This window comes from Conger conger, chromosome 1 (genome assembly GCF_963514075.1).
Source record: "Conger conger chromosome 1, fConCon1.1, whole genome shotgun sequence".
NCBI lineage: Eukaryota > Metazoa > Chordata > Actinopteri > Anguilliformes > Congridae > Conger > Conger conger.
The window spans coordinates 96,056,267-96,073,766 of NC_083760.1; the positions used below are offsets into that span (position 1 = coordinate 96,056,267).

Genomic DNA, 17,500 nt, shown 5'->3' on the forward strand with positions numbered 1-17,500 from the left:
GTGTGTGTGATGTTGGGTGTGTGTACAGGTGTGTGATGTTGGGTGTGTGTGAATTTGGGTGTGTGTACAGGTGTGTGATGTTGGATGTGTGTACAGGTGTGTGTATAGGTGTGTGTCATGTTGGGTGTGTGTACAGGTGTGTGATGTTGGGTGTGTGTGTGTACAGGTGTGCGGCGCGTGGGGGAGGCGGAGCTGCAGGAGGGACAGGTAGACGTAGAAAGCAGCAGCTCCCCCTACAGGACCATGAACCTGACGTACGAGCCGGAGGACTTCCAGCGCCTGGTCAACCTCACCGCCTACAACGTCGCCAACAACCGGGAGACCGTGCTGCAAGCCCTGAGGCTCGCCCTCCACAAACACAACCACACACACACCCCTGAGACCAGCCCCGCCCACACACACACACCTGAGACCAGCCCCGCCCACACACACACACCTGAGACCAGCCCCGCCCACACACACACACCTGAGACCAGCCCCGCCCACACACACACACCTGAGACCAGCCCCGCCCACACACACACACCTGAGACCAGCCCCGCCCACACACACACACCTGAGACCAGCCCCGCCCATACACACACACCTGAGACCAGCCCCGCCCATACACACACACCTGAGGGAATTAACAGGCAACGTGGTTCCTGCACAATACTATAATTTTAAACCACGACTTTTGAATCACCATGTCAACAACATTCTTGCCATTTTAACTGTACATTTGTGTAATTTGTTAAAATGGGTTAGGGTTAGGTTAAATCATTGAAACAAAATAAATCATCAGTATGTAGTGGACCAGGCTCATGTTTTTCATGGTATTCATTCATGGAACATTCTCACATTCCCTATCCTTCTTATGACTCTATCCATGTTCCCTGTCCTTCCTCTGACTATCCATGTTCCCTTCCTCTGACTCTATACATGTTCCCTATCCTTCCTCTGACTCTATCCATGTTCCCTGTCCTTCCTGAGTCTATCCATGTTCCCTTCCTCTGACTCTATGTTCCCTTCCTCTGACTCTATCCATGTTCCCTATCCTTCCTCTGACTCTATCCATGTTCCCTATCCTTCCTCTGACTCTATCCATGTTTCCATTCCTTCCTCTGACTCTATCCATGTTCCCTTCCCTTCCTGAGTCTATCCATGTTCCCTTCCTGACTCTATGTTCCCTTCTTCTGACTCTATACATGTTCCCTATCCTTCCTCTGACTCTATCCATGTTCCCTGTCCTTCCTGAGTCTATCCATGTTCCCTTCCTCTGACTCTATGTTCCCTTCCTCTGACTCTATCCATGTTCCCTATCCTTCCTCTGACTCTATCCATGTTCCCTGTCCTTCCTCTGACTCTATCCATGTTCCCTATCCTTCCTCTGACTCTCTATCCATGTTCCCTCCCTCTGACTCTATCCATGTTCCCTGTCCTTCCTGAGTCTATCCATGTTCCCTTCCTCTGACTCTATCCATGTTCCCTTCCTCTGACTCTGTTCCCTTTCTCTGACTCTATCCATGTTCCCTATCCTTCCTGACTCTATCCATGTTCCCTTCCTCTGACTCTATCCATGTTCCCTATCCTTCCTGACTCTATCCATGTTCCCTATCCTTCCTGACTCTATCCACGTTTCCATTCCTTCCTCTGACTCTATCCATGTTCCCTTCCTCTGACTCTATCCATGTTCCCTATCCTTCCTGACTCCATCCATGTTCCCTTCCTCTGACTCTATCCATGTTCCCTGTCCTTCCTGAGTCTATCCATGTTCCCTTCCTCTGACTCTGTTCCCTTCCTCTGACTCTATCCATGTTCCCTATCCTTCCTCTGACTCCATCCATGTTCCCTTCCTCTGACTCTATCCATGTTCCCTATCCTTCCTCTGACTCTATCCATGTTCCCTATCCTTCCTGACTCCATCCATGTTCCCTTCCTCTGACTCTATCCATGTTCCCTGTCCTTCCTGAGTCTATCCATGTTCCCTTCCTCTGACTCTGTTCCCTTCCTCTGACTCTATCCATGTTCCCTATCCTTCCTCTGACTCCATCCATGTTCCCTTCCTCTGACTCCATCCATGTTCCCTTCCTCTGACTCTATCCATGTTCCCTGTCCTTCCTCTGACTCTATCCATGTTCCCTTCCTCTGACTCTATCCATGTTCCCTATCCTTCCTCTGACTCTATCCATGTTCCCTATCCTTCCTCTGACTCCATCCATGTTCCCTTCCTCTGACTCTATCCATGTTCCCTATCCTTCCTCTGACTCCATCCATGTTCCCTTCCTCTGACTCTATCCATGTTCCCTGTCCTTCCTGAGTCTATCCATGTTCCCTTCCTCACTCTATCCATGCTCTCTTCCCTTCCTCGGACTACCAATATCATCTGCACTAAAAGCTCCATATTCAGGGCACTGCACAGGACTGCACCCGACTCCTGGCATGGCAGACAAACATTTATAAACATTCAAAATCTAATTTAATGGTTTTTAATTGAATTTAATTAAAAATGCTTTTTAGTTATTGTGATGATCTAACATAGTGCCATGAAAAAGTATTTGTTTAATTATTCCATATTTTTCACACTGATTGGTTTCAGATCATTAGACAAGTGTAATAATACACAAAGGGAACCAGAGTTTTATTTTATTAATTTAATTTATTTCATGAAAAACTCCCATATCACCTGTGTGAAAAAGTAATTGCCCCCTTAAACGTAACTGTTGGCACCCCACCTTTAGCAGCAGTAACTGAAACCAAGCGGTGGTCTGTGTCGTAAAAACATTGTGTCACGCTGTAGTATTACGTGGCCATCACATGGTGGCGCCGTTCGTCTCGGTTTGACACGCCTTCATTACGTCTGCCCCTTCAGCAAGTCAGTCATTTACATGGAAATTAACGTTAGAAACGTATGCAAGTCGGCAAACTAGTCATCTTTGTTGATGCAATCCTGAATTTCGTATGCTTTGATAACGAAAATAAAAGCAATAAAACAGTGATAACACAGCGTCACACCAAACCGGTATCCCTTATGTTATGAGTATAGACAGTTAGCCAAGAACCAAAATACACATTCTAACGTAGCGTTGTTAACTCGCACTGGTGTTCCTCTTCCTCAGGGAGTCCTGACATGCTGGTCTGGCTCACACCAATCAGGCCAGCCAGGCCACAGCACTGCAAACTTCCACTGTAATTACATCTCTCCACATAGGACCTTGTGCTGAATTAATGTAGTGAGGTAATGTTAGCTGTGCAGGATCTTGCTACTATTGGCATAAAGTAATTGTCCCCCATTTAGGTGGCGACAGTGCATCAGTTCATCTGTGGTTGGGGAGAACATGTTTACCATTTATTTGATATCAGTCTTTCACATCACATTTCAGGCCACTGTTAATTATCTACAGAACAGGTGAGCAGTATCTCTACCTGAGCTCAGAACAGGTGAGCAGTATCTCTACCTGAGCTCAGAACAGGTGAGCAGTATCTCTACCTGAGCTCAGAACAGGTGAGCAGTATCTCTACCTGAGCTCAGAACAGGTGAGCAGTATCTCTACCTGAGCTCAGAACAGATTTACATTTACATTTTAGTCATTTGGCAGACGCTTTTAATCCAAAGCGACTTACAAGTGCATAGGTTCTACCACAAGTCAAAGCATCACATCCAGAACTAGAAAAATACACCTGGACTGCTGTTCTAAACATATAGTCGTCATCATAAGTGCAATTTTATTTATTTTTTTATTATTTTTTTGGGGGGGGTTAGACAGGGATAGGGGTATCAGAAGGGGGGGGCGGGGTAAATCAGGAGGGAGGACTACGGTAGAGTTTGAAGAGGTGTGTTTTGAGTCTGCGTCGAAATAGGGGGAGGGATTCTGCTGTCCTGACAGTGGTAGGCAAGTCATTCCACCACTGAGGAACCAGAACGGAAAACAGGCGTGAACGTGCAGCTCGACCGCCAGGTGCACGTAGAGAGGGAACCATAAGGCGACCAGAGCTGGCAGACCGGAGTGGTCTAGCTGGGGAGTAGGGAGTGATCAGGGATTGTATGTAATGTGGGGCAGTCCCCTTAGCAGCCTGAAATGCCAACACTAGGGCCTTGAATCGGATGCGTGCGGCAAACAGATGAGCAGTATCTCTACCTGAGCTCAGAACAGGTGAGCAGTATCTCTACCTGAGCTCAGAACAGGTGAGCAGTATCTCTACCTGAGCTCAGAACAGGTGAGCAGTATCTCTACCTGAGCTCAGAACAGGTGAGCAGTATCTCTACCTGAGCTCAGAACAGGTGAGCAGTATCTCTACCTGAGCTCAGAACAGGTGAGCAGTATCTCTACCTGAGCTCAGAACAGGTGAAAACTGGGAAATCGAGAAACATGAATCAGGCAGATGGAATTGTTCTTGCACCTTCAAATGTCAATTACAGACATGGCAGATGGGGAGAGAGGGATCCACAGGTCAATCACTTATACATCCTTCTGCAAAGGATGCGCTTATGTTTTCTTGCTCAAAGGAAAGATTGGGACTACTTTTAGCTTTAGATTTCATGGATTGGATTGGCCGTCAAGATGGTGGACCTTGATCAATTTCCACTTGGAATGAGCCCTCTGCTTCGCTCAGAGCTTACTTGGCCCCGCCCCTCCCAGATTCTCCAGGAAGAACTCTCTGATTCGCTGCCAGTACTTCTCCTGGGCGGCGCTGTGTGAGACGGGGGCCCCGCCCCACTCCACGGAGGTGCCCACAAACTTGTGGAAGGAGGCGCTGCAGGAGGGGAAGTAGGGGGGCTCCAGGAGGTGCCCGGCCCCGGGGAGGAGCAGGATCTCGGGGCGGCTCCGGCCGTGGCTCAGCAGCTGCTCCTCCGCCTGTCGGGCGTACACCTCCGCGTCCCACACCTGGTCGTCCTGGGCGATGACGAACAGGAAGCGGGCGGAGGCGCGCTCGATGGGGATCAGGCAGGCGGCGTTCTCGGGCGCGCGGGGGTCGTGGTAGCAGTGCCGCACGTTGAGCACGCCCGACTCCCGGATGACGATGCGCTCGGCGTCCAGCCCCAGGCCCTGCAGGGTCAGCTCCCCGTAGTGCAGCGGACACTGCAGGTTAGCGTTACAGCCGTTCACACTCACCACCGCCCGCACGCCCGGCAGGAAGCTGGCCATGGACAGCGCCAGGTCCGCCCCCTTAGAGATGCCCATGATGCCCACGCCCCCCTTCCTCACCTGCCAAGACAGAGCCAGAGATGAGCTCCATCTGCAGGGAACAACGGTTAACTGACAATGCTTATGACCGCTAGGGGTCGTATATGTATTTTTCTTTACTGAATTACTGAGAAATTTAATGCCATTTTCAAACTTTATTTTGGGTCATCTCAATAGTAAATGTCAACATTGTAAGGCAGATAATGGTAAGTCAGCCTAATTCCCAAATTAAATATTTACATTAAATTGACATTACCCTGACATTAAATTGACATAAAATTCTAACCTCACAGTTGCAGAATCCCTGTAGTTCCCATTTTTTTTAATGCAATGAAAATTCTTCATGTTTTCATCCCTCGTCCCCATGGCTTCTGCATGATAGACTTGATTGGCATGTAATCTGTAAATATGCTGCTGAGAACATCTCTTGTTACAGACCGAGTTGTGCACTCAAAATTCCGTGGTCAGGCAATATTTGGCTGATAGAATATAACACCGGGTCTATTTTACCATAGGCGACTGGTCTAATTCCTGCCAATACAGGTCTCTGTACAATTGCATATATTTAACGGTAAACGTGCATTTTATATTCCATTGCATTTTATATGGCGTGGGACAATCGTGGTGGTGGGATTAACGTGTCCATTTTTCGTTGAAAGCGGGGAATTTTCGCTTTCAATATCCGATAGATAAATAGCCTAATGATAATGTATTGTTTTATTTTTTATTTTTATGTAGATACCGCATAGTGGAAAGCGAAGTTCAGTTTGCCATTAGTTTGAACTATAGTACTGTAGCATTCAATTCCATGTGGTGTTTGCATTCTTAACCCTCTGAAATGGCTGCCGATTGCTTGTGGACAGCGTATTGTAATATTTAGTGCAACATTTGTGCGATTATGTATTGATTTGTTTATTTTTATGTAGATACAGCATAGTGGAAAGCTACGCTCAGTTTGCCGTAGTTTGAATTCGCGTGTCAACGAATAAACACGGATCTTCTGTGAACCTTAAGAAACGACATAACGTTACAATAAGCCATAAATCAACCAACAGCTACAGAAATTATTTCATAACTAATACTGTAGCATTCATTTCCCTGTGGTGTTTGCATTTTAAACCCCCTGAAATGGCCAGATTGATTGCTCAAACTACTGAAGCTTGTCGATTACCAGTTTAGAATAGTTTAGAACCGCAATAATACGCCTAGTGATGAACATGCATTTATTTTAAACGGAGCTTACCATTTCACCTTCAGAAAAAAAGAACGGTTATCGGTTAAAATCAGTTTCGGTTAAGCGGTTAACGTTTAACCGTTCACACCCCCAGCTCTAAGCAGATGCAACCTTTTTAAATTGGTCAAACTTTTAAACAAGTATTTGTGTGTACACACATTTACTGCTCTAGTGACAACTAATTCTTGTCAAAAATGTCAGTCAGAACCTTAAAAGGCAGTGATCCTCAAGTTTTCAGGAATTTTCAGGAAAGGGTTGAATGTAGAGGGGGTTAGGGTACAGGGCAGAATGTAGAAGGGGGGTTAGGGTACAGGGCAGAATGTAGAAGGGGGTTAGGGTACAGGGCAGAATGTAGAGGGGGGGTTAGGGTATAGGTCAGAATGTAGAGGGGGGGTTAGGGTACAGGGCAGAATGTAGAGGGGGGGTTAGGGTACAGGGCAGAATGTAGAGGGGGTTAGGGTACAGGGCAGAATGTAGAGGGGGTCAGGGTACAGGGCAGAATGTAGGGGGGGGTTAGGGTACAGGGCAGAATGTAGAGGGGGGGGTTAGGGTACAGGGCAGAATGTAGAGGGGGGGTTAGGGTACAGGGCAGAATGTAGAGGGGGTCAGGGTACAGGGCAGAATGTAGGGGGGGTTAGGGTACAGGGCAGAATGTAGAGGGGGGGGTCAGGGTACAGGGCAGAATGTAGAGGGGGGTTAGGGTACAGGGCAGAATGTAGAGGGGGTTAGGGTACAGGGCAGAATGTAGAGGGGGGGTTAGGGTACAGGGCAGAATGTAGAGGGGGTCAGGGTACAGGGCAGAATGTAGGGGGGGTTAGGGTACAGGGCAGAATGTAGATGGGGGGTCAGGGTACAGGGCAGAATGTAGAGGGGGGGTTAGGGTACAGGGCAGAATGTAGAGGGGGGGTTAGGGTACAGGGCAGAATGTAGAGGGGGGTTAGGGTACAGGGCAGAATGTAGAGGGGGGGTTAGGGTACAGGTGTACAGGGGCTAATTTTAGCCTCATGACCACACACCTGCGGCACGTTCTGGAAGTACTGCAGGGCCTCCTCGAAGTACTCCAGGTGCAGGTCCAGCAGCCTCTTGGGCAGGTCGTCGTAGGAGAAGTAGGCCAGGCACAGTGTGGCGAAGCCGTGATTGGCCAGCAGACATGCCCGCGACTCCAGCATCCCCCCCGCGGTGCCCCCCAGCTCCAAAACCCCCGGAAACGGGCCCTCCCCTGGAGACAGACCAGCATCATCACTGCACACGCAGTTTATTGCAGGTTTTATTAAGCCTCTGGTGCCAAATTTCCCCACTGGGGTCCATTTAAAAATTTTAATTTACCAAAATTATATTATTTGGGACAGTACTTTCAGATTCCAAAATGTCTTCACGAGAATGTCTTCTCAGTGAGGTGGAAGCTACCTCCAGTTCTCCTCCCGACGGTTTGACGTACGTGTGACGTCATTTAAGTGCGACCCATAACTTTGAGTTAGCTGTCAGGAAAGTTATTTACAACCATACAAATATGTATATCCACATACATTTATGTTTGCAACGTAACATGGACACGTACGTTTATAAACGTAAAAAGAACGCATTTCCAAAATGACCCGCACTTACCGGGCGGCAGAAATAATATTGCCCGAATCCGCCCCTCTCTCACCGGGATCCTCCGCACCCCGTCCCCGAGGAACCCCCGTTCGTGAATACAGGAAGCCAGCGGCCGCGCATCTTTCTCGCAGGACGTTTTATCGTGTACGGAAAGGAGCACTTTGAAGGGTGAAGTGATATCCTTTCTTATCAGCCTCCCCAAGTCTGACTGAGCTTTCATCGCCCACATGAATCCCATGGGATGAACCCCACTGTAGTCTCCACCGAGAGCCGCCGACTGAGCCAAGTCCAGCACACCTCGATCGTCCACCTCAAAGTCAGCGCTAGACACAAACTTAACTTGTTTTTCGTCCGTCAGGGTAGCTCGGAAGATAACTTGCTGTTTCGGTCGCAACCCTTCCACTTTTATATGCACAGGAGTGTCAAATAAACACTTGTAATCGGGTTTTATATTAAATTTCACCGGCGGATAAGTGGGTCCGTTGTTGGTGTTTAGAAAGCACCGTCCTGCATGTTTAAAACACGCAGAACTCCGAGCAAAATACATTTTAAAGCGACTAAACGGAAGCATCGTCCAACGGGAAAGGCAGCTATATCGAGTTAGTCATTCAGCAATATTGGAGGCGATAAAAGCAAAACCTGCCCGGAATCAGTTGGAACTTCGACACAATGACCTGAAAAGACTGCGACCGAGCTGGTGACCTTTGTACAGCCAAAGAGAAATCGTGACGTAGACGCACGGCAATAGAAACGAGCCGAAATCTAAGAATTCTTCAACTATAGCTACAAAAGAATCTTCAACCCAGGGCGGCCAGATTCTCATGGATTCCCCGGTGGAATTATTTTGATGCTATTTAAAGGTACAATGGGTAATATCGGATTCATAACGGTCAAGATAGGAATAGCAGCAACAGACACCTTCAAACCACAACAATGTTTTCCCTCCCCCTTCTCTGTGAACGCGCTGACGTTCAAACGCCGTCGGCTGTGGCAGTTAGAACCCATTTTCAACCAATGATCTTGAATTACTGTGCAGTTATACAATGTTTTGGTCCAGAGTGTCGGGCCGTCAACTGTCTATTTTGAAACCCAAATTTATAAGCACAGGCAGCAGGTGAGTCAACATGTCGGTGAGGCTATTTCAATGATAGGAAGGGATTTACAATGATCTTATAACAAAGTTTTCTTATAACACAAATATCTTACCAATTAAATAGAAAGTTGGTTTGAACTTTGACATTATAAAGAAGTTACCACAACTCTATTCTCGGTCCTTCTGCTCAAGCAAAACAAATTCATTTAGACCAGCAAAGAAAGCTAGTGAATGTTCACTGTGCTGAAATTCAGCCTGTATCATGGGTAAATAATATTCATTATGTTCATTTGTCTCATTTGCCTTGGGTTTAGGAATGACACACATGGTCTTACACAAATGCCATTAATGTAATATAATGTAATGTAATGTCTTTATGGAAGAAAAGGAAGCCATATTAAATTGTAGACACATTTCGTCATATTTCTCTTCCTTCAAATTCAGCATTTTTAAAGAACAGTTTGGGGCGGACTTTAGTGTCGGCATTCTCAGGAAGCTTTAATATCAGCAACTAGTTCAGAGCCAAGAAACCATGTGAGGTGATTTAACTGTGTAATTAACTTCTTTACTTGATCAATTCATTGCTCAGTAACAACAAAAACAACAAAACAACAAAGTGTCTGCAGGCTTAACTCCGGTCCCAGAGGGCCGCAGTGTCTGCAGGTTTAACTCCAGTCCCGGAGGGCCACAGTGTCTGCAGGTTTAACTCCAGTCCTGGAGGGCCGCAGTGTCTGCAGGTTTAACTCCAGTCCTGGAGGGCAGGTGTATATGCAGGATTAACTCCGGTCCTGGAGGGCCGCAGTGTCTGCAGGTTTAACTCCAGTCCCGGAGGGCCGCAGTGTATGCAGGATTAACTCCAGCCTTGGAGGGCCGCAGTGTATGCAGGTTTAACTCCAGTCCTGGAGGGCCGCAGTGTCTGCAGGTTTAACTCCAGTCCTGGAGGGCCGGTGTGTATGCAGGATTAACTCCAGTCCTGGAGGGCTGGTGTGTATGCAGGTTTAACTCCAGTCCTGGAGGGTTGGTGTATATGCAGGTTTAACTCCAGTCCTGGAGGGCTGGTGTGTATGCAGGATTAACTCCAGTCCTGGAGGGTTGGGGTATATGTAGGTTTTTGTACTGCCCTTGTGGCAGCCCACCTAGTCTTTCTCAGCAACTCTTTAGACAATTGATTAATTAAATGATGCACTTATGTGCAGGGACAGCAGACCTCCACACAACCCCACACACGACCCCACATCCCCCACACATGACCCCACACGACCGCACACACATTTTACATTTTTACATTTTTGTCATTTGGCAGACGCTTTTAATCCAAAAGCATTGTGCACAGGTTCTACCACAAGTCAAAGCATCACATCCAGAACTAGGAAAATACACATGGAATGCTGTTCTAAACATAGTTGTCATCATAAGTGCAAAAAAATCTCCGACATGACCACACACAACCCCACACATCCCCCACAGCCCCCACACATGACCCCACACACATCCCTGACACACGAACCCGCATGACCCCACACGACTCCACACAACCCCTACACAACGCCACACATCGCTCACACAACCAGATACATCCCCAACACTGCGGCCCTCCAAGGCTGGAGTTAATCCTGCATACACACCAGCCCTCCAGGACTGGAGTTAATCCTGCATACACTGCGGCCCTCCAAGGCTGGAGTTAATCCTGCATACACTGCGGCCCTCCAAGGCTGGAGTTAATCCTGCATACACTGCGGCCCTCCAAGGCTGGAGTTAATCCTGCATACACTGCGGCCCTCCAAGGCTGGAGTTAAACCTGCAGACGCTGCGGCCCTCCAAGGCTGGAGTTAAACCTGCATACACTGCGGCCCTCCAGGACTGGAGTTAAACCTGCATACACTGCGGCCCTCCAGGACTGGAGTTAAACCTGCATACACTGCAGCCCTCCAGGACTGGAGTTAAACCTGCATATACACCTGCCCTCCAGGACTGGAGTTAAATCTGCATATACACCTGCCCTCCAGGACTGGAGCTAAATCTGCATATACACCAACCCTCCAGGACTGGAGTTAAACCAACACTACATGAACCAACAGCTCAATGGTCAAACAAACTTTCAGGTGTTTCAGGTTTTCGTTGTTGAGCACTTAATCAATTGTCGAAGTTGATTACACAGTTAACTCACCTCACCTGGTTCTCAAAGGGTGCTGATTTTACACCAGACACATCATCTACAAGAACCAACACTGAACCTCAGCTCTGGCACAATAGTCAAACAAACATGGTGTTTGAAGAGCTGCAGAAAATGGGTTTGCCGCAATTAAAAAGTTGGAGATGCTGGGGATCAAACCCAGAACCTCATACATGCAAAGCATGCGCTCTACCACTGAGCTACATCCTCAGACCTGATTCAGCACCTCCCCCACCCCCTACAACACAAGTCACATCCCGTACGTGACCCCCAAACACACTGAAAAGAACAAACACTGAACCTCAGCTTTGGCACAACGGTCAAACAAACATGGTGTTTGAAGAGCTGCAGAAAATGTGTTTGCCCAAATTAAAGAACTGGAGATGCTGGGGATTGAACCCAGGACCTCACACATGCGAAGCATGCGCTCTACCACTGAGCTACATCCCCTGACTGCATGAGCCCAACACGACCCCACACACACCTCCACACACGACCCCACACACATCCCCCACACGACCCCACTCATGACCCCACATATGACCCCACACGACCCCACAAACGACTCCACACGACGCCACATACCCCACATGACCCCACACACAACCTCACATCCCTCACACATCCCCCACACACTACCTCACACATCCTCCAAACATTACCCCACACATCCCCCAGTGTTAGTTGAGTTAGAAAGTAGTTTCACATCTTGTTCAACACCATTCATGAATACAACAAAGAAAGTTTTTTATTACTAAATTTAGAACAGAAGTTCACATTGATTACATGAGGAGAGGACAGGCTGATCAAAAGACAGGCTGATAAGCAGTTTGGAAACCACTGCCAAAGAAAAAAGAGGTGAAAAATAAGCAATAAGAAACAACACTGGACTGAGTGAAGCAATGATGAACAGACACACTGGGGATCAAAACCAGGACCTCATACATGCGCCCTACCACAGAGCTACATCCCCTAACACAAACGCCCTAAATTTACAACACTAATCTCATCCTGTGCCTGACCCCACTCGAAAGAGTTGGAGAGGCCGGGGATTGAACCCAGGACCTCATACACTCTACCACTGAGCTACATCCCCAGTGGGAACACATGAAGCCTGAAGGAACAACATATGTCCCATCAGTATGCCTGATAGTGAATTAGCTGATAGCTGTTCAGCAACAAATCATTCCATTCACAGGCAATGAACGAACATATTATACACATATACCAACAAGCAGCGTTTAGCTGGTTTCAAGCCTTTAAACAAGATGATTGATTCTTTTACAGATTTCAAGGCAGAAGAAGTGATGATGGTAAACGGTGTGATGGTAATGATTTGTGTTTATTGGAAGTTGTGACGTGTCCCAAGTTCTGCAGTAGGGGGAGATAACTCTCCACATCCGATACCGGATCTCACACGCGCACGCACGCACGCACACAACATGACCCAGCATTGAATCTCAGCTCTAGCATAATAACATGGTGTTTGAAGAGCTGCAGAAAATGGGTTTTAAAGAGTTGGAGATGCTGGGGATTGAACCCAGGACCTCATACATGCGAAGCATGCGCTCTACCACTGAGCTACATCCCCGGTGCGAAACCCGCATAGTTCGGCCGACCTGATTGCTCAGGGCTGAACAGACTGAGTTGCACGGCCTGCTCGGGAGTTTCATTGAGTTTCATTTTATTCTCATTTCCGTTTCTCTGCTCTGAGCTGAAGCTGTCCAACAAAATGGGCGAAAAAATTCACAAAGCATTTTTTTTTTTTTGCTCCTCATGCTCATCTGTGTTTATAAATATCCATAAATATCTTACTTTGCCCCGTCTGCCCATATTTTTTCAGAATGTGTTTGATGGAATTTTGAGTTTTTGCATGATATTATTTCACTAACATAAAATGGTTTGAGTTTAAAAGTGCTTGTTATTATTAATGATAACAATCAATGTGGCTACTATTTTCTGCTACTATTTTTTCCAAATGATCAAATTATCTATTCATGTGACGAAAGTGTAATGATGAATACGTATTGGGCACAAAGCAACAAAATAAAATAAAATGTAAAAGCGAAAAAGTAAAACCTGCAACAAATAAAACATAAAGTGAAATGTCGTGATATAAACTGATGCGTGATTTCGATCGTGCCTCAAGACTACCGGCATGCAGCGCGACTGCCAACCCCTAGCCGCCATGTTGTCGGTGTGAAAGCTCCAGCAACCGGAGAGTTTTGGGGCTGAAATCCGTTACCATCCACCTCCTCTGCCTGTAAGTTGAGTGTCCGGCTTTGGTTGGATGCGGGTTTTGGTCCTCAAAGGGACGTGTGTTCGGAATAATGTAACCATATGTGGATTCTTTATATTATTTGGAATATTTTTTCTTGCATTGTTCCGGCTCTCTCGTCTCTTCCTCCTCTCTCGATCCCGGCTTCCTGTCCGGCAGCCCGGGCCTCTATTGTTGCTGCTTCGGCAGACCGGCGGAGCGGTGCTCGGCCATGGCAGTGCGGGGCTGTGCACCGGCAGGCGCCATCCCCCGGTGGCATTATTAGTGAAAGCGTTTATCCCGGTTTCTGCGCTGCCTGGCAGCGGGCACCCAGACCAGCCAGTGGAGCCCTGTGTTCGCCTGTGCGCTGTCACACGCACTGCTCGGCCGTGCATTGTTCAGACGGGAATTGTGAGTTTATCGTTGGCTTTGCCCCTCCGCTGACTGTCTATGTTGTGCATCAAATCCAGGCCGTGTGACGCTAGCTAGTTTGGTTAGCCAGTTGGCATCTTATTAACAAAGCGACCACAACACTGACCCGCTTCGGTCAGCCTATTCCACTCTCAAGCAGTAAGAACAGATAGCCAGCTGACCAGAGTTATGTTTTGCTGTGATGTTTATGTTCAGCTCGCAGCTATTCTGTCTGCCTTTTTGCTAGCTGGTCCGCTGGACAACAACAGATTTATCTGGCTTGTTAGCTTTGTTGTCATTAAAGTTTGATATTTGATTTGTTCTTAGCCTTGTGTTGTTGGTAACGTTAGGTCTGTATTGTGTGTGGAGTGTATGGCTTGGTCGCTATAGATGCGCGACTGGGCATTTGAGAAAAGCCGGGCCATTGCAGTTTTACCAATGGTACACGGTGGCGTTTACAGTGCATGTATAAGCCTGTGTCATGTCGGCGATTTCGTTTGCTGTGTCGTGAGAGGCGGACCTGTCAGGACGTCACCTCTCTGGTTACCCGTTTTGAACTTCCGTTGCTTGCGAGTGCAGTACGTGCGCTGTGTCACATGTAGCTAGGGGGGTCTTTCCTGTGTGATGTGTTTGCGTGCGTGTGTCGAGTGCTGTGTGTGCGCGCGCAGGTGTGTCCACTGCTGCGTGTGTGTCTTCATTAGATACTTTGAGCCTGTGTGTGTTACAGTTGTGTGCGGCCATTTTTGACTGTTGGGAAAGTTTATTGACCTGTCTGTTGTATGTTTTCATTTTGTCTTGAAAGGTAGCTTTCATAAGGTTCAAATTGCAGTTAATCTGTAATTTGACTGAGTGACTGTGGTAGCCATGTTTGTTTGGCTTCAAATTTGGCATGAGCATTGTGTGTGTGTGTGTGTGTGTGTGTGTGTGTGTGTGTGTGTGTGTGTGTTACAGGTGCAGTGGGATAAGTGCAGTGTGTGTGTGTGTGTGTGTGTGTGTGTGTTACAGATGCAGTGGGATGAGTGCAGTGTGTGTGTGTGTGTGTGTGTGTGTGTGTGTGTGTGTGTGTTACAGATGCAGTGGGATGAGTGCAGTGTGTGTGTTACAGGTGCAGTGGGATAAGTGCAGTGTGTGTGTGTGTGTGTGTGTGTGTGTGTGTGTGTGTGTGTGTGTAAGTAACAGTGTGTGTAACTGTGTGTGTTACAGGTGCAGTGGGATGAGTGCAGTGTGTGTATGTGTGTGTGTGTTACAGTTGCAGTGGGATGAGTGCAGTGTGTGTGTGTGTGTGTGTGTGTGTGTGTGTGTGTGTGAGTAACAGTGTGTGTAACTGTGTGTTACAGGTGCAGTGGGATGAGTGCAGTGTGTGTGTGTGTGTGTGTGTGTGTGTGTGTGTGTGTAAGTAACAGTGTGTGTAACTGTGTTACAGGTGCAGTGGGATGAGTGCAGTGTGTGTGTTACAGGTGCAGTGGGATGAGTGCAGTGTGTGTGTGTGTGTGTGTGTGTGTGTGTGTGTGTGTGTGTAAGTAACAGTGTGTGTAACTGTGTGTTACAGGTGCAGTGGGATGAGTGCAGTGTGTGTGTGTGTGTGTGTGTGTGTGTGTGTGAGTGTGTGTGTGTGTGTGTGTGTAAGTAACAGTGTGTGTAACTGTGTTACAGGTGCAGTGGGATGAGTGCAGTGTGTGTGTGTGTGTGTGTGTGTGAGTGTGTGTGTGTGTGTGTGTGTGTGTGTAAGTAACAGTGTGTGTAACTGTGTTACAGGTGCAGTGGGATGAGTGCAGTGTGTGTGTGTGTGTGTGTGTGTGTGTGTGTGTGTGTGTGTGTGTGTGTGTGTGTGTGTAAGTAACAGTGTGTGTAACTGTGTTACAGGTGCAGTGGGATGAGTGCAGTGTGTGTGTGTGTGTGTGTGTGTGTGTGTGTGTGTGTGTGTGTGTGTGTGTGTGTGTAAGTAACAGTGTGTGTAACTGTGTGTTACAGGTGCAGTGGGATGAGTGCAGTGTGTGTGTGTGTGTGTGTGTGTGTGTGTGTGTGTGTGTGTGTGTGTGTGTGTGTGTGTGTGTGTAAGTAACAGTGTGTGTAACTGTGTTACAGGTGCAGTGGGATGAGTGCAGTGTGTGTGCTGAAGAGGAAAGCCGTGCTCCCCTGGCGAGACTCTTTCAGCCCCCCCCTCCAGCAGCCCCCCCTGGACGCCAGCCTTCCCGCCATGCCCGTGGTGCTGACTGGCGGATCGGGCCACGCCCCATCAATGGGCCACGCCCCCCAGCCCGCCCCCCCGGGCCAGACGGGCGGAGCCGGGCGGTCGCAGGACGATGCCATGGTGGACTACTTCTTCCAGCGTCAGCATGGGGAGCAGCACTGCGCCAAACCACGCTGGGCCCCCAGCGACCACACTCACCCCGACAACCAGGTGAGTCTGACCACGCCCACCCCAACAACCAGGTGAATCTGTAACTGTACTGCACACAACCACAACCCTGGCCACGTTCAGCCTCGACAAAACTTAGCAAAATGTTTATTTTAACTGAGAAAACATACATCAATGCCTGTTGAAAAAGCATCGCACACCGCTGGGGGGAATTTGATCGTTCAACATAGAGGCCAGAGCGAAACGTTGTCTGATTGAACGTGCCCCAGGTGAGTGACCACACCCTCTGTACCTGTGCTGCTCAGGTGCGGTCGATGGACGAGCTGAACCACGACTTCCAGGCCCTGGCGCTGGAGGGGAGAGCCATGGGAGAGGTGAGGAGGGGATCACTGCCTTATGGACTGCACTGTGTGCATACTTTAGAGGGGGTGTAACTGCAGTGTAACTGTGTATAGCTGAGGGGGGGTGTAACTGCAGTGTAACTGTGTAGCTGAGGGGGGGTGTAACTGCAGTATAACTGCAGTGTAACTGTATAGCTGGGTGGGGGGGGGTGTAACTGCAGTGTAACTATAGCTGAGGGGGGTGTAACTGCAGTGTAACTGTGTGTAGCTGAGGGGGGGTGTAACTGCAGTATAACTGTGTGTAGCTGAGGGGGGGTGTAACTGCAGTGTAACTATAGCTGAGGGGGGTGTAACTGCAGTGTAACTGTGTGTAGCTGAGGGGGGGGTGTAACTGCAGTGTACCTGTGTGTAGCTGAGGGGGGGGTGTAACTGCAGTGTAATTGTGTGTATAGGTTAGAGGTTGGAAATCTAACTTGCTTGCTGCTCTGTCTCATGCAGCAGTTCCTGCCAGGGAAGAAGTTCTGGGAGGCGGACGATTTGGCAAAAGACGGACCAAAGGGCATCTTCCTGGACCAGTGGCGGGACAGTGCCTGGGGAGCCTCGGGTACCAATGCTAAATGTTTCAGTAGCTTTGTGCTAATGTTTGTGCTAACGTTTCAGTAGCTTTGTGCTAATGTTTGTGCTAACGTTTCAGTAGCTTTGTGCTAATGTTTGTGCTAACGTTTCAGTAGCTTTGTGCTAATGTTTGTGCTAACGTTTCAGTAGCTTTGTGCTAATGTGTGTGCTAATGTTTCAGTAGCTTTGTGCTAACGTTTCAGTAGCTTTGTGCCCACGTTTCAGTAGCTTTGTGCTAATGTTTGTGCTAACGTTT

The 17,500-nt window shown here is 48.1% G+C and overlaps 3 protein-coding genes and 3 non-coding genes across 7 annotated transcripts in view; 2 read left to right on the forward strand and 4 right to left on the reverse strand.

The window, feature by feature from the left end:
* The window catches only part of LOC133134380 (cytosolic phospholipase A2 zeta-like), an 18,810-nt gene extending 18,017 nt beyond the window's left edge, over nucleotides 1–793 (forward strand). For both annotated transcript variants that reach the window (XM_061250599.1, XM_061250600.1), the window contains one exon: nucleotides 167–793. In XM_061250599.1, coding sequence (XP_061106583.1) covers nucleotides 167–660 — 494 coding nt within the window. In that variant the 3' untranslated portion in view covers nucleotides 661–793. The remainder of the gene's footprint in view (nucleotides 1–166) is intronic.
* Nucleotides 794–2,645: 1,852 nt separating this feature from the next.
* On the reverse strand, nucleotides 2,646–8,915 carry LOC133109915 (acyl-coenzyme A thioesterase 5-like). The gene is made up of 3 exons (XM_061219703.1): nucleotides 8,005–8,915; nucleotides 7,416–7,618; nucleotides 2,646–5,186 (listed from the first exon to the last, which is right to left on the reverse strand). The coding sequence occupies exons 1-3, from the start codon at nucleotides 8,564–8,566 to the stop codon at nucleotides 4,590–4,592; spliced, it is 1,362 nt and encodes a 453-aa protein (XP_061075687.1). The 5' UTR covers nucleotides 8,567–8,915; the 3' UTR covers nucleotides 2,646–4,589.
* A 2,484-nt stretch (nucleotides 8,916–11,399) lies between these two features.
* Nucleotides 11,400–11,471, reverse strand: trnaa-ugc (transfer RNA alanine (anticodon UGC)). The gene has a single exon. It is a non-coding gene; the product is annotated as a tRNA-Ala (tRNA).
* A 168-nt stretch (nucleotides 11,472–11,639) lies between these two features.
* trnaa-cgc (transfer RNA alanine (anticodon CGC)) lies at nucleotides 11,640–11,711 on the reverse strand. Its single transcript has one exon. It is a non-coding gene; the product is annotated as a tRNA-Ala (tRNA).
* A 1,069-nt stretch (nucleotides 11,712–12,780) lies between these two features.
* trnaa-cgc (transfer RNA alanine (anticodon CGC)) lies at nucleotides 12,781–12,852 on the reverse strand. The gene has a single exon. It is a non-coding gene; the product is annotated as a tRNA-Ala (tRNA).
* A 551-nt stretch (nucleotides 12,853–13,403) lies between these two features.
* Nucleotides 13,404–17,500, forward strand: part of LOC133134422 (pumilio homolog 1-like) — a 38,551-nt gene continuing 34,454 nt past the window's right edge. Inside the window, exons 1-4 of the mRNA XM_061250605.1 lie at nucleotides 13,404–13,524; nucleotides 16,015–16,330; nucleotides 16,594–16,662; nucleotides 17,128–17,233. Coding sequence (XP_061106589.1) covers nucleotides 16,025–16,330; nucleotides 16,594–16,662; nucleotides 17,128–17,233 — 481 coding nt within the window. The 5' untranslated portion in view covers nucleotides 13,404–13,524; nucleotides 16,015–16,024. The remainder of the gene's footprint in view (nucleotides 13,525–16,014; nucleotides 16,331–16,593; nucleotides 16,663–17,127; nucleotides 17,234–17,500) is intronic.